Below are 17010 nucleotides of genomic sequence, written 5' to 3' on the forward strand. Positions count from 1 at the left end.
AAATTTAAAATTGAAAAGCATTTGGTTAATAGGATAGGCCACAGCTTTTTTTTTAGATATTTTCAAGAATAGAAGCTATTTATAAGAATTAAATTGATAATATAATTTTTTCAATAGTATAAATATAGTATTTGTTTATATATGCATTTCAATGGGAAAAAAATCATTTAAAAGAGCTAATACGATTAATAGTAACTAGCTAGTACAATTCTAATCAAAACTTCTCTTTTGCGAAAGATATATTAATTAAATCTTTAGCTCCTTTGACCAACATGTAAGAATATCTCTTCAACTCAAAAAGACTATCTTGGCCCTTCAATACAGTTCTTCCTTTGGAAGTGTAAAAAAATGAGGATACCTTGAATCATCATCATTCACTATCTTTCAAGCATCAAGGCAGGTGATATCCTCGTAGCGGTGTTATGAGCCCCGACTTGAGTAATGCGCCGCGTTTTATTAAAATTTAAGTTTTTTTTATATTTATTTTGAATCGTTTTAATATATTGATTTTAAAAATAATTTTTAAAAAATAAAAAAAATATTATTTTAATACATTTCAGCATGAAAATATTTTGAAGCAATCATAACCACATTTCCAAACAGAAAATCACTTATTGATTTATTAATTCAAGACTTTAACCATGATAAGTGTTTTTCGATTGCTTGACAAGTTAATTAAGTCAAGTCAAATTAAAACTCAATATATTTAATTAATTTTTTTTATCTGTAATTAAAATAATATTGTTTAGTTTTCTTTTCTAAAAATAATCAAAATAACATGTTTTGGATTAAATATTAAAATAAAAAACAGAACTGAGTTAACTCGCTTATATTAATTTCAAGTTAACTCAATAACTCGAGTTTTGAATGGTATCTCTTCCCTACGTCTCAATGTCCATGGCATTTTTTTTGGTTGGTTGGCAACGTGTTGTCCACCAATCACTGCATATTGTTTTAAAAGCATGATTGCTGCCCGACCATAAAAAACACACCAAAAACCTTGCAGAAAGCCAAAAACTTTTTTTTTTCAAAAGTTTTGACTGAGAGACTCTGGTAATTGAATGTTTGATTGGAATTCATATGGTCAATGTTTTAATTACTCGTTTGCCGGCCTGCTAGGGCTCCATATAACTGTTGTGGATCAAGCTTTGGCATCCCATAATCATGGCTGTTCATCGATTAAAACCTTTTTGTTTGCTAGGGTTTTCTCAGAACCTAGCTAGTTCTCTTATTGATACAATTTGATTTACTTTATTATTCTCTATCTTGACTATATATATATATAGGTAGTTATAGCCAGCCTCCTCGAAGGTTAAGCCCTGAATATTGTTTTTAACTACTCTGTGAAAAGAAAATTTAATTAATAACATGAAAATTCAGTGGGACATTAATGGATTTTCATTAATTTTCCTGTAACAGAAGGAATTTATTAACCACATGTAAATTGATAATTGTAGCGGGGCATGTGATATCGAGGTAAGCAATCAACTTAGATCTATGAATTCATGGATGGATGTCTATCCATCCATGCCATCTTGGGTTTCCTCCACGCCCTTCACACCTTAGAGGTATTAGTTCTAGTATTTTTTAAAAAAAATTATAAATGTTTGAGTTAGTTTACGAAAATCTTAATTAATTTCTCGAGATTTTAAAATTAACAATCAGATGAATCTCTAATAACCCTAAAATTTGTGGCATTCAAACTAGTGATCTCTAGAGAGTAAACTCACAATCTGACTAATTAAACTATATCCCTCAAAATTAGTTATAGTGGTTTATAAAAAAATATTTGGATATTATTAACTCGCACCTTAGAGTTACTAGTTATAGTATTATTTGTTTTTTAATTATGAATGTTCGAGTTAATTTATAAATATTTTAATTAATCTTTTAAAATTTTGAAATTAACAACCAAGTAAGTCTCTAATAACCTTGAGATTTGTGGTACTCAAATTAATATTCTATAGGGAGTAAATTTAGGATCTAACTAGTTAAATTATATCCCTTAATATTAGTTATAGTAGTTTATAAAAGAATATTTGGATATTATTAACTCGCCGTTGAGTATTATTATTTTTATAAATACATTAATCAAGTATAAAGATTGAATCAATCACGTGTTGAAGAAGATATTTTTATCCAAAATATATATAAAAAATGAGCATGAATGCTTTAATTGAAAATTCCAAATTTAAGTTCAAAGTGTTGAAAATAAAAAAAAGGAACTTGACTACTTTAATTGAGAATTCCAAAATTAAGTTCAAAGTGTTAAGAATAGCAGTGGAGATTCAAGATGGAAAAGCAACTTTTCAGCATGATGCGTGGAGAAACTTGAATTGATTGGTGGAGCTACGAGGAATGAAATGCCAAAGTCAATTATCGTAGGCCCTCTTCTTTAATCCCCCTTTTTTTTCACGATGACAATATTGTTTTTTTTTTTAAATATGTAAATATTTGTAAACAACCTTAACATTTATTTTTAGTTGTAAATATTTATTTTCAGTAAGATGACAATAATTATTAATTTTAGGTTGCAAATCATCGTAATAGAATCTAATAGCGTTTTATCTTTAATAATAAGTAAGAACATATTAATTTAAGTAAAATTTTAACATTTAAATACATTAAACATTTTTATTATTAAAAATAAATACAAAATAATTTATTTAAAAACTATAGTTAAATTTTTTAATTATTATAAAACTAGACAACAACTGTTTTTCGTAGTTTTATCTTGATTTTATACATAGCACGCCTCAATATAGATGGGGATTTTTTTTTTTTTCTGTTGGCAACGTGTTTTCAACCAATCACTACCTTTTGTTTCAAAAAGCAAAGTGACTGCCCCACCACAAGTAACACCGCCAAAAACTTGGCGGGTAGCCGGAAACTTTATTTTCCCCGAAAGGTTTGAACGTGAGACTCTTAAAATTTTCGAAATTTACATGGTCAATGTTTTAATTACTCGTTTGCCGGCCTGTTAGGGTTCATATAACTGTTGTGGATCAAGCTTTGGCATCCCATAATCATGGCTGTTTACAAGATCCCTCCATGGATGTCTTGGTACAAGTTTAAGGTTATTATTATTATTATTATTTAAGTTTAAGGTTATTTAAACAGTCTATCTATACTTACAGCGAACCAAATTCAAGCATCCAACCGGCAATGATTGCAATAAAGGGCAAGTTGTGCCCTAAAGCCTGTAATAAAACCACACCAGAGACCGCCATTGCCACATCTATGCTCCCTCTTACACGAACACCAACAACTTATTATTACGTTAATTGAAAAGGAAAATGATTTAATGTTTCATGCACCATGAGAATAGGATGATTCTACGTTCTTGACATTGCTTGTAATAGTAGACGTACTCGTCCTGATTGCTCAATTCACAACTTATTTTAAGATTTATTTAAAAAAATAAAGTAAAGGATAACATTTTAAAAAAATCAAACTAGATTTTGAGTAGGCTAACCAAATCTCGTATCGACTAATTATATTTATTAGAGAATTATATAAATTATATCTTGAGATTTTCTCTAAAAATTTAACCTGTTGCGCTGAGATCGTTCTTCAACATGATATTAAAACCTTGATAACCAAGCGGTCATAAAATCGAATCTCACTATCCTCAATATATTTGATAAAAATTAAGTATACAATAATATAAATTTCAAACCAAAAACAATTTTCATGTAAAATTATATAAATTATATTTTAAAAACTCAACAACTATCTCATATTTTTAAATTAAAATAATTTTTTAATAATGTTATTCAATGTTTAATTTAAAAACTCATCCAAGTCAATTCCGGGATGGACAGGACACGGGGCATTAATTGTGGCTTTTGTGACTTTCTTGTGAAGAAAAAGGAGGTGTGGGATAGCTTTGGTCAGTTGTGGCTTTTATATTTCCCGACCTACAATAAATGCTTTGAATTCCAATTATTTTTGTCAGAAGCGAGTGTATTTGCATTAAAAAAAATCAAATCGACAAGACATAAAAGGGTACTTGTTATGTTACGTAACACGTGGTGTATACCATGGATCATAGATTTTTTTAATGTATTTCTGTAATTTAAAAAATTTAAGTTTAAATAAAAAAGTTTATATACATATATATATATATATATGTATGTATGTATGTATGTATGTAATTAAAATTTTTTTTAACTATACATGCAAATAAATAAATAAAAAATCATTAACGAAATGTAAAAATAAAACTTTAAAAATCAAGAAACATATATAAATCAAGATATTTAATCCTGAAAGACATGATATTTACCGGGTTGTGTTTGCTAAATTTTTTTATTTAAGAAAATTATAATAGAAATAAAGACATAAATTAAATTGATCGAATAAAATAAAAGGAGAAAAGAACATTATGCAAGGCTACACATATTAAAAATATTATTTGAAAATAATTTTTTAATTTTCAAAAATAAAATTCATCAATACAAAAGATAAGTATAAATGAATCAAAAAAACTTTTCAAAGTTAAATGCCTAAAAAAATTAATTATCATTTAAAATAGACTCTTCAAATAAAATGAAAGAGAAAATGGATTTTGATTTAAATATAAATTAAAACAATAAGAGAAAAACTATAAAAAAATAATTAATTTTTGAAAAAAATAGAAAAAAGAGAGTAAAGGTCAAGTACTGCTGGGTCTGTCAATCCATGACATCTCATCTGGTCCATTTTATAGGAACTCGTGCTATTGGACCTTTAATTTATTTTTTTTATATATTTGAGGTAGATGAACCTTAAATGTTTTTGAAAATTTGCTAGGATTCTGCTTATTGTAGTGATTGAAAAATTGAGATTTAATTTTTTTTTATCAAAAAACTAGTTTTTAGCTAATTTTGATTAAAAACACTTGTAAAAACATCGTATAAATCATAATAAATCTATATATGACATAAAAAACCATCCTAAACATCAAAATTGACCATAATCAAGAGGGAGCCTCAAATGTTTTTGAAAATTTGCCAGGATTCTGCTCATTGTAATGGTTGGAATATTAAGACTTAATTTTTTTTACCAAAAAACTAGTTTTCAGCCAATTTTTAATTAAAAATATCTGTAAAACACCGTATAAATCATAATAAACCTGTATATGACATAAAAAACCATCATAAAAAATCAAAATCGACCATGATCTAAAAATCAATTTGAGTTAAAATATATTTTTTTCATGAACTTTAAGAGGTATACAAACATTTAATATGAACTTTTTTTTATCAAATAAAACCATTTGACACAAATATAGTTTATTTTAGTGGTCTAAATCAATGCCAATAATATTTTTTTCTCTTTACAAATTTAACGACCTCTCTTTCTTTTTTCTCAATCAAAAACTAAAAAAATAACAAAAATAAATTTTTATATAAAAATTAAACTGGAAAAATATCAAGGAACTAAACTTATATAATTCGTGTAATTTTTGAACTTCAAAAACCAAAATATATCTTTTATAAAACTTATAGCATACCACCCTATTTAAAACCATTTTCATTTTATCCCTCTTCTTTTAATTCAGTTGATTAAAAACCTTGATTAAAAATCCATCAGTCGTCCCCGCAGGTCCGTTTTACAACAAATGGGCAAGTCCTGGTCTGCAGCCCTATACGAAACCTTACCAGCAATGGTAAATCCGTAAATGTATCTATTTTTCTTCACAGGAAACAAACCCTAACAACCTACTGCTACTGCTACAAGACTCGCATTTCTAAGGTTCGAGTAATATGTTAAGATAAATTAACCTAGATTAATTCAGTTTAAATTGAAATGACATTATTATGAAAAAAAATCCAATCTAGCTCAACATGAAATCCTAACTCTAGTAAGGTTTTAGGTCGACAAAAAATAAGGTTAACCAACTTCTGAAAAAAAAAAAAACCAATTATCAATTGTATTAACTAAGTTTAATTTGTTAACTTTTTATTTTATTTGATATAAAATTTAATCTAATTGAAACTTAAAATTAATAAATTATCAAGTTAATTTGCTATACTTATGACATTGTAACAATTATACCATATGCATCACCAAAAGTAACAAAAAACAACTTGATGTAATCCAGATGTAATCCAGAGAGGTGTAATTTAACCAATAACTGGTCACATTTTAAATTTACTCCGTAAAGACTATTAGTTCAAGTCTCATAAATTTCAGGGCTACTAAAAGCTTATATGGTTGTTAACTTTAGAGCCCGTAAGATTAGTTAAGATATGTACAAACTAATCAAGATACCTATATTAATAATAATAATAAAAAAACGTGATGTTACCACAATTATAACCCATGCATAACATTTCTGTTGTAATAGTATAAATGTCGAGAAAGTAAAAATCATTGACCCAAAAACTACCAAGAAAAATGAACTATTGCACGAGATGGGTCCCTCTCCCCAAATCTACACCTCTCTTTAAATTTTTTTATTTTTAATTTTTTTATTTAAAAATATATTAAAATAATATTTTTATTTTTATTTTTAATATCAACATAACAATAACAAAATAATTTAAAAATATAATTTAATTTGAAATAAAATAAAAATTATTTTTAAAACATAAAAATAAACTGGATTTAAATATCATGTTGTATTATATAATATCTTATTTCTTGTGAAAAAGTTTTTTAAAGAAAATGTTTTCCTTTTTAACATAATCTGTACCTTTTGACAATTTGAGTATATTTGGCAACACTGCTAGCCATGTTTCTATTAAAATTTATTTTTTTATTATAAATTTATATTTTTTTGATATTTTTAAATTATTTTAAAATGTTAGTAAAAAATCTAATTTTGAAAAAATTAAAAATATTATTTTAATATATTAATAAGTAAAAATTAATACTACCGACCATTGAAGGATGGTGGCACATGCATGCTGACATATCATTCACAAAATATCAATGGCCTAGATCTTCCTTGTACGGACAAATTAACGGTCAAGATCTAACTCACTCTCTCTTTCTCTTACAAGTATCTCTATCTTTCTCTCTCTACTGTCCTCAAGTCCAGCTTTGTCGGGTCCTCTTATAAGGCAAATGACACTGACCTCACTCACTGCATTCTCTCCTTTTCTCCCTGTAAACAGTACTGTAAGTTAAATAGCTCGAGTGAAAGATTTGAGCTTTAAAGCCAAAACCCACTCTGGTGAGGTCATTTTCATTTTCCTGGAACTTAGGTGAAAGGGAAAGTTTCTTGCTTTTATGGGTTCTTGATTTGTGTAATGAAGTTGCTGAAACACTGCGAAAGTTTTGATCTTTTCTCCAAGAAAGTGAAGGAGAAGATCTAAATGGATTTGGGGTTGGTTTGGTTCTCAACTTTGTTATCTTTTTTTGGGGGTTTTGTGGTTAGGGTTTTGGAGGGGAGGAAATGAGAGGAAGGAAAGGCGGGGTTAGTGAGAGTGAGAGAGAAGCAGTGGTGTGTTTTTGTAGGATTAGAAGATGATTATTATTATTAGTATGGCAGCTGTTAGTGAGGGTTATTTATAGTAATTAATTAGTCGGACTATCTGTATTTAGCAGTATTAATTACTATATTTGTTATAATTAAGTGTATTTATTTAATAAAATTAAAAAAAAAGGTGTGATATGAAGCTTTCAACATCAGGGTTGGGTGGTCAGCAAGCGGGTCAAGAAGGTATTTATCTTATTAACCTTCATTTTACTTCATATTATTACTATTTGTGTCATTTCAGGTTCTTGTTTGGTTTCTTTGAGTTTTAAATGTCTTCACATTTATCCTTGAAAACTTATGATTGAATTTTAAAGGGATCGATTTGCTTACTAAATTGTGTGTGTTATCGTTATGATGATTGTGATGATAGGGGAGAAGAAATGTTTGAATTCAGAGTTGTGGCATGCTTGTGCTGGACCACTGGTGTCCCTACCAACTATGGGGAGCAGAGTGGTCTACTTCCCTCAGGGTCACAGTGAGCAGGTGTTCTTCTAATTCTCATTATCTATCTTTATTATGATTCTGAATTCTAGTTCCAAAAGTAATGCTTTTCTATTTGTTGCTTGTTATATGTGCACAATGTGGGGGAGATTGAAAAAGAATGAACTTTTTGTAGGTAGCTGCAACTACTAACAAAGAAGTTGATGCACACATACCAAATTATCCCAGCTTGCCGCCCCAGTTGATATGCCAGCTCCACAATGTCACTATGCATGTGGGTTCTGTTTGCTTAATTTAATCAATAAAAGTTACTTCATTTTCCCTACCCCCAAGAGCGCTTTTTTTTTCTTTCTAAATATTCACTTATGATTATGCTAAGGCCATCTGGAAATGCTAAGCAATAAGTGTGTTTGAAATTTCAGGCAGATGTTGAAACAGACGAAGTTTATGCCCAGATGACATTACAGCCTTTGACACCTGTAATAACTGATTAAAATTCAAATCTCGAGTTCATTTGTTTATTAAATTGCTTTTTAGCAAAAGAATATTTGTTGGTTGTGTATATTTAGATGTTGTCTAATCACCTTTTGTTATTAATGAACATATAGCAAGAGCAAAAGGAGACTTTTCTTCCCTTGGACTTGGGAATGCCAAGCAAGCAGCCCACAAATTATTTTTGCAAGACATTGACTGCAAGTGATACTAGCACACATGGAGGATTTTCTGTTCCTCGTCGCGCTGCTGAGAAAGTCTTTCCTCCCCTGGTAATCTCTTTAAGTGGCTTGTATTGCCTCAAATATTTAGGCAATGCTAATGGTTTTTCTTTTATTGTGTCTGTTTCTTTGTCATGTAGGATTTCACCCAGCAGCCTCCAGCTCAGGAACTTATCGCTAGGGATCTCCATGATGTTGAATGGAAGTTTCGGCATATTTTCCGAGGTAAGTAATGGAATTAATGTCCATTAATCGGACGGGTTTCTTATTGAATTAGGATGTATTTAAGGTTGAATATCAGGATAATGATGCTCTAAGGTTATTACTTGGTGCCTCCTAGGATTCTCAACAATGATGCCATTGCTTTAACCTGTAACCCTACTGGAGGAAAATAGGCTGCCTGTGTTCTGCCATCACAATAACTTTGTGTAATGGCAGCTAGTGTCTTAATTATAATAGCTTTGTTGAATGGCAGTGTCTTACACCGCATTTTGATGCCATGACTCTGAAAAGATCAATTTTAGCTATAATTCTTACTCATAATTCATATTTCTAATTCTTTAGTAATAATTTATCCTCCATTTGTATTGTAATTTTACCACGCAAACAGACTTTATACATATACTATGGGTTATCAAGTAACTTAACCAAGAAGAAATTTGTGCATATAGAAGTCAAATTCCTTCATTAATGGGGAACTTGATAGTCAATTGCATTGCAGATTACTTTTATTGAAAAGTGACTCCGCAATTAGGCACCAAGTATGTGGTGGTTAATAATGATTACCATGTTTTGAAACTAGTAAAAAACAAGTGAATACGGAGTAGCATTTCTTAAAAGCTTACATGGTAATGAATCAAAATCCAATTCCAGTTGTGTTTGCAGTATACATTAGGTGTAACTCTTATTAATTAAGTAAATATGTATGAAATGAGCTGTCAGAATTACAGCCATGTACCAGCTACTTATCAACTATACGAGTCGGTTTATCATGCCTATAATATGGCTTTTCTATCATTTCTTTTGCATCAATGAAGTTACTTTTGTGCACACCTGCTAGCGTGTCTGTGCATGTTGTGCTCTACTTTTTATTGGTGTAGCTCACACCCTAAGCTTCAATGAACACTGTGCCCGGATGCTGAACTTATTTGGAATTGCTTCTCCTAACACTAGCCGTGTTTACCACCTGCCTTGATGCAAAACAAGGCAAATTACTTAAATACACCTGTTTCTGCAGGACAAGTCAAATGCACCATTTGTTTCACGACTCATTGACTCAATTTATCACCATTTGGCTTATCAAAAGATGCTTGCCACCAGACAATTTTGGGCAGCTCATCTATATGGGACATTGAAAACTGTTCTCCTTGTACATCATGTATCATGCTTATAAAAGAAACATGGAAAACTAAAGTTTTATCTGAATACGTACTAAATAAGTCACAGCAGAAAAAAAGTGATTGATTATGCTGGAAAAATACTTGGTTTATTTCCATTGTATAATATGGGAGACTGGACTTTATTCTTCATGACCCATAGACTGTTTGTGTGGATTATAAACCCAGCACAAGGGAAGTAATTATTATGAAACCTACCACTACCGGTGTTAATGGGACCAAGTATGTGCTTGGTTGTGCAGTTGCTTATAAGCCACTACTGCTATGGTGTAAGGTACCTCTAATTGGAGCAAAGCATTCATCTGAGTGATACTTTTCCCCAATTGGTGGTAATAATGCTAAGAAGGCCACACTTCCCTGTTGTTAGCATTTGCACTCGCTTTGTCTTCGTATAATAACTGCCAATGAGTTAATGTTGTAGTGCATAATTGGATGTTCTTCTATCATGTCATTGCTGATTTTTGTGCTGGCTTACATTTTTTTTCCATCCTCATCTTGCAGGACAGCCCAAACGGCATCTACTTACGACAGGTTGGAGTGTGTTTGTAAGTGCCAAAAGACTTGTTGCTGGAGATTCTGTTCTTTTTATCTGGTACGTAATCATCTTATTTCCTTTCCAAAAATTTTCAGTTAATACAGCTAAGCTTGTCGTTTCCTTCTATTAGGAATGAGAAAAACCAGCTTCTTTTGGGAATTCGCCGTGCCACACGACCGCAAACTGTAATGCCATCATCTGTGTTATCTAGTGATAGCATGCACATTGGACTCCTTGCTGCTGCTGCTCATGCTGCTGCGACTAATAGCTGTTTCACAGTGTTCTATAACCCAAGGTGGTAGACATGTTTGTAAGTTCCTTGCTATTGTTGCTTTAGTTTTTCATCTGACATGTATATTTTTTGCAGGGCTAGTCCATCTGAGTTTGTTATACCTCTATCCAAATATGTTAAAGCAGTTTTTCACATACGCGTTTCAGTTGGAATGCGCTTCCGGATGCTTTTTGAGACTGAAGAATCAAGTGTCCGTAGGTATTATTGCAGTTGATAGTTTAGTGTTATTTATATTCTACCGCTTGGGTCTTTCAACTCACATAATTGTTTATATTCTGTGAAGTGTCTCTCAGGATTGATGTATTCTTCAGCAATGCATGGCATTAAGTTACATAACTTTCATATTCTATTGCTTGTCAATTTGTTAATTAGCTGCAGATGAACTTAGACCTCATGGAAGCAAAAAATATTCTTGATGTAGAGGTGCATTCTCGTGTCATGATGCTGAGGGTTAGATGGCATGCACGAGTATCATCCTTTTGAGGACTCAACTTGGATCTTAAGGTATTACAACCACAAATATAAGAGTATCAATCTACAAATTACTGTTTGCTAGGTTGGCGTTGTAGGAAATGCAAATTCATCACAAAATTATGGGCCTTGTGTGTGATTTGGGCTGATGAGTAAGTTATTGGTTCTGATAGCAGGCCACTGAAAGCAGTCATAATGCATGCCATGTATCCCTCAACATTATGATGATGCCAAGGAGCTGCTGCCTCTACATCACTCATTTTATTTTGTCAAACTGCCATGTACGTGTGTGCAGCTATGTTTATGTGGAAGGCTTGTCTTGTCCAGGTACATGGGAACGATAACTGGCACAAGTGATCTAGATCCTGTTCGCTGGCCTAATTCACATTGGCGATCTGTCAAGGTAATTGATTTAATGTGTAGACTCTGGATCCATAATACCAGGCATGTTTGTACCATTATATCTCATGCTATGTCATGTAGTCACTCAATGCATTGCTTCATTTTCAGTTGGACAGGTATTTGATTTCTTGTGTTTTTGCACACACACACACATTTATCCATCTTTAATTTTCTTTTGAACTGAATTTAAATAACCAATTCTTTCATGTTCTTTCATGGTTGGCGCTGCACACATATTGCAGTGTTGTTTATTTTCCCATTAAGTATTTAGCTCGTGCCTGACATTAGGGTGAAAACTGCACTTGGTCTCTGCAGGTGGTGCATGTTGACACCTTTCAAATAAAGTAGGTTGTCTTTTATGGTTTAAAATAGTTTTTAATACTGATCAGTCCTGTTGGAAGTCCTGATGTGGACTATTTTTATTTATGTGCAACTATCATTATCTAAAGAAAAAAAAGCAAGCTTGCTTTGAGCAAGACTAACATCCTCCTGTCAAAAGTTTTCTGGTGAGAATTCCCTCTCCTTCATATGTATATGTATATGTATATGTATATGTGCGCCTGTATGTATACAATGTGCCTCTTTGATGGCCGAGGGATTCTACTTTGCCTACTAGATAGCATAAGGCATAGCTTCTGTTTGTTTTACCTAAAACTTTTGAAGCACCTTCTTATTTATTATTTGTATTCCTCTAACTTTGTCCTTAACCTTTTCATGCAGGTTGGTTGGGATGAGTCCACAGCAGGTGAGAGGCAGCCAAGGGTGTCTTTATGGGAGATTGAACCTTTAACCAGTTTTCCCATGTATCCATCACTATTTCCCCTCCGACTGAAACGGCCTTGGCATCTTGGGTCCTCATCTTTGCTTGGTACGTTCTCTATATTTAAGGACATGTTTGATGCCTTTCCTTAAGAAAGCTAGTAGGATTTTAGTTTATATCAAGGACCTGAACTCAACAAAGTCTTCTTTTTAGGGATGTGAATTGATAATTGAATAACAGGGGAAGAAGATTGACTATTCTCGTAGGTTAGAAAATATTTGGAAAAGCTTTAGATGCAAGGGGAAAAAATGAATAGCTTACTTTCCCTCATCTCCATCAAAGTTTTTATTAAATGGCCTTCTGAAGTGATTGCTGATAATGAATCTACATGTTTTGGCCAAACTGTGGCTTGCAATAGTTGGAGCTGGGAGTTGTAGTGGTTGTCTTGTGCACAATAGTTGAGCAGTTGGAGTGACTGGGGGGCTGTAAGAATAAAACAGCAAAACAAGAAAATATTAATATAATGGCTAATATTTGAAGGAAAGCTGGAACAAGTGATTTAGGTTTAAAGTTACATGACTAATAGGGAATCCAAATAACACAAGGATTACTAAACTAAATAATAAAACTGAAAATAGTAAGGAGAGCTAAATGAACAGCTTCTGCTTCACGGAGGAACTACCCAGGGGAGGGTTGATAAATTGAATATTATTCTCAATAGGTGGATTTTTGGGATGCACGAGTGTATGATCTGGATAGCCAATATGTAGCAATCGTGCCACATGTGGTAGAAGGTGTGGTTTGAAGGAGAAAAAGGAATAAAAGAAGGATCCCAGGTTATGCCTGTGTAACTGTGGTGCTTTCACCATCCCAGATCAGAAGTGTACTATCTGTATTTTCAAATTTGAAAATCTGTTGTTTTGCTTCTGTGAGGAGAGGTTTCATGACAATCATATTATCAATTCTTCTGTCAATGTGTTCAATGCTCTCATTAGAAGTTCTTGAAAAACAATTCCTCTTACTAGAAAAAGTGACGTGCATGCTCGTTTGAGAGTTTACTAGTTTTGCTTAGGAGTTCTAATAGCCTACTTGAAAAAATTTACAAAGAAATCCTTTTCAGAATGGTAAAATCAATGATTGTCAAAAATGAATTAACTTTGAGGCTGATTCTCAAGGACAGGGTATGCATTTTCTGCATATCAAGCACACAGTTATGTGAATCATATCCCACTTTTGTTGAGCTTGAATTTTCCATATGTTACATTGTAGCTAGTCTAAAGTTACAGATTGCACGGCTAATGTGTATAAACAGCTGTAATTGGAATGGTAGAACTGAAACTGCTCATATTGGATAATTTTTGTGTAGCATAGTCCTCACTCCAAGGTCTTGTGTGGGTCTAAAATCGACAGCTTGTAATTTTCTGCCCTTATGTAGGTCTAAAGTTAACCTCTGTGTGTGTCTCTGTCTGTCTTCCTTCCCTCTCTTTCTTTCAATCGCGTGCGCGCATGTGTGCGGTAACCTCCTCATTTTCAGATAGCAGAGATGAAGCAAGTAATGGCTTAATATGGCTAAAGGGTGGAAGTGGAGAACAAGGTCTTCCATCTCTGAATTTTCAAGCTAATATGCTCCCCTGGATGCAGCAGAGGCTAGATCCAACGATGCTGGGAAATGATCATAATCAGCGGTACCAGGCCATGTTGGCGGCTGGTATGCAAAATCTGGGAGGTGGAGATCCCTTGAGGCAGCAATTTATGCAGCTTCAGCAGCCTTTTCAATACCCCCAACAGTCTAGCAGCCCCAATCCACTGTTGCAGCTGCAGCAGCAACATCAAGCAATGCAACAATCCATCCCTCATAATATTCTGCAACCACAAAACCAAATTTCTTCGGACAGCTTGCCCCGTCACCTCCTACAGCAGCAACTCAACAATCAGCCAGGTGATCAGGCTCAGCAACACCAACATGCCTATCATGATGGACTGCACATTCAAACTGATCTACTCCAGAGACAACAGTCAAATTTGCCTTCTCCATCATTTTCAAAAACAGAATACATGGACTCAAGCCCAAAGTTCACAGTATCTACGACCCCAATGCAAAACATGCTAGGTTCTTTGTGTACAGAAGGGAGCGGTAATCTTTTGGACTTCACCAGAGCTGGTCAGTCCACACTAACTGAACAGTTACCCCAACAGTCCTGGGTCCCAAAGTATGCACATCATGATGTCAATGCTTTTTCTAATTCACTCTCTCTCCCACGAACCTACCCTGAGAAAGATCTTTCAGTGGAAGCAGAAAACTGTAATTCTGATGCCCAGAATCCTACTTTCTTTGGACTCCTGCTACCTACCACAGTGCCCAGATATCCTACTTCAACAGTTGATACTGATGTTTCCTCAATGCCATTAGGGGATTCTGGGTTCCAGAATTCTCTGTATGGTTGTGTGCAAGACTCTTCTGAGTTATTGCCAAATGCAGGACAGATGGACCCACCAACCCCAAGTCGAACATTTGTCAAGGTACAAGCCATCAGTAATTTGCTTCTGTCTTGTCACCACTCCTGATTGTTCCAAGGAATGTGTAATTTCTCCTTATTTTTGTTTTAGGTCTACAAATCAGGATCGGTTGGGCGCTCATTGGACATATCCCGGTTCAGCAGCTATCATGAGCTGCGAGAAGAACTGGCTCAGATGTTTGGAATTGAGGGGAAATTGGAAAACCCTCATAGATCAGGCTGGCAGCTTGTATTTGTCGACAGGGAGAATGATGTACTTCTCCTTGGAGATGATCCCTGGGAGTAAGCACTCAAGTCTCCTTTTCCAGCTTCTTTGAGAACTCTCATATTTCAGCCAGCTTTCAGCCTAATACTGTTTTTGTCGTCCCCATCTGCAGGTTATTTGTGAACAATGTTTGGTATATAAAGATACTCTCTCCGGAGGACGTTTTAAAAATGGGAGAGCAGGGTTTTGAATCCTCTGGCCCAAATGCTGTCAAAGGATGAGTGGCAGCGTGGCTTAAGAACTGGCCACTGGCTCGCTGAAATTGAGTGATGTAAACCATATGGCATTCTTCCTTCCACGTAGTTCATTAAATCCTCACACCCTGGAGTTAAAGATGAACTTACACGAGATCCCATCTCCTCCAACGTGTGCACCTCTCCCTGTTTCTTTGTATGTCTCAAGTTATATTATATAGTATTCCTACATATTTTGCTTAGACTAGCTAGTTATTCTGAAGAATTGACTTCTATCATGGATTAGATACTTGTAAGTTCATTAGTGAGCCTAAAGAATTAGAATCTGGCAGAATGGTTCTAGGTATGTAAACTTGTACGAGCAATCATGCCATTCATGTTATTGAAAGATCTTACTGTTTTTGCTGTTTTATGGTTGTTATGCAATCTAGTGTGACAAACAACTGCATACCAGTGTCCATGTGAACATGCAAAGGTACACCATGCTTTCATTTAGTGACCTGATTATCTTAAACATGTTTGTAGGAAATTATCTTTGAGAAATATTTTCAAACTAGTTACCCGGTAGATTGATGTTTCTTGAATTGGTAATGCTGCAGCTGATACAATTATCTTTAAACCGATTACTGGAACATTGAGCCATGTAGTTGACTAATAATCACGACCTATTCCTTCAACGAGTTTATCTCCTTACACAAGATCCCTTCAAGTTAGATTTTTGTTTAGTAGGATTGATCATATTTTTGGTTATTAGGATTGGTCATTTCTGATACCCATCCTCCATGGAAAACAGACATGATAATTCTCCATCAATTAGCTCAGGCAATAAGATGGTAATTTGGTTCACATAGAATGTTCATTGTCCTGGTAGCTATCTAACTCCTCTTCCCCAAAACGAACAAGATCCTTTCATATATAAAGAATTTACTTGTGACTTATATAGCTTTCGAAGTTATGACTACCAAAATGCATTCAATGCATATGATGGCCATTCGTTCAATACCATCTCAAGTAGAAGTAAAATGATCTCTTTTAACAGTCAAAAGATTCAAGAATCAAAGATATCCTCGTACTGGAATCGGCTCTGAAATAGATAATATCCTTCTCATGATCTTCAATCCAAACCCAAGATGCTGATATCGTCAAAAGCATGCCTGTTATTTTTACCCCAAAGATGAATCATTCTCATTAATGAGAAAATAAGTTTGTGCCTCCAAATGATTTTGGAACCGACTTACAAGGACATTTAGAGTCAGTTGTCATACGTGCAGGATTCAACAAGGACCGTCCATGCTACATCATGAACAGCACTTGAACACAATCGCAATGAGTTTCACAAGAGGAAATGAAATAGGGTGAGGATCCCTGTAACGTGTTCTCAGTGTATACCCCACTAACGAAATTAAATGCATGACTACAGAATTGCTAGAATAGAAAATGAATTACACCACATCACCTCCGCTATAGGTTTTATGGAATCAGTTTGTGCACGTACAGCATCATGTTCCTGAGATTAGTCAGTAGGAAACAATACTTTGGTCAATTTATTCTTG

General features: G+C 33.5%; 1 protein-coding gene across 1 annotated transcript; it reads left to right on the forward strand.

Annotated features, from left to right (window-relative positions):
• The first annotated feature begins 7024 nt into the window (after positions 1-7024).
• On the forward strand, positions 7025-15867 carry LOC133671375 (auxin response factor 8-like). Its single transcript, XM_062092123.1, has 14 exons — positions 7025-7654; positions 7842-7954; positions 8088-8186; positions 8335-8391; positions 8521-8676; positions 8766-8850; positions 10524-10614; positions 10688-10852; positions 10925-11047; positions 11648-11723; positions 12443-12590; positions 14017-15002; positions 15090-15280; positions 15376-15867. The coding sequence occupies exons 1-14, from the start codon at positions 7606-7608 to the stop codon at positions 15482-15484; spliced, it is 2448 nt and encodes an 815-aa protein (XP_061948107.1). The 5' UTR covers positions 7025-7605; the 3' UTR covers positions 15485-15867.
• The last annotated feature ends 1143 nt before the right edge of the window (positions 15868-17010 follow it).

The sequence above is a fragment of the Populus nigra genome, chromosome 13 (genome assembly GCF_951802175.1).
Source record: "Populus nigra chromosome 13, ddPopNigr1.1, whole genome shotgun sequence".
NCBI classification, from domain to species: Eukaryota; Viridiplantae; Streptophyta; class Magnoliopsida; order Malpighiales; family Salicaceae; genus Populus; species Populus nigra.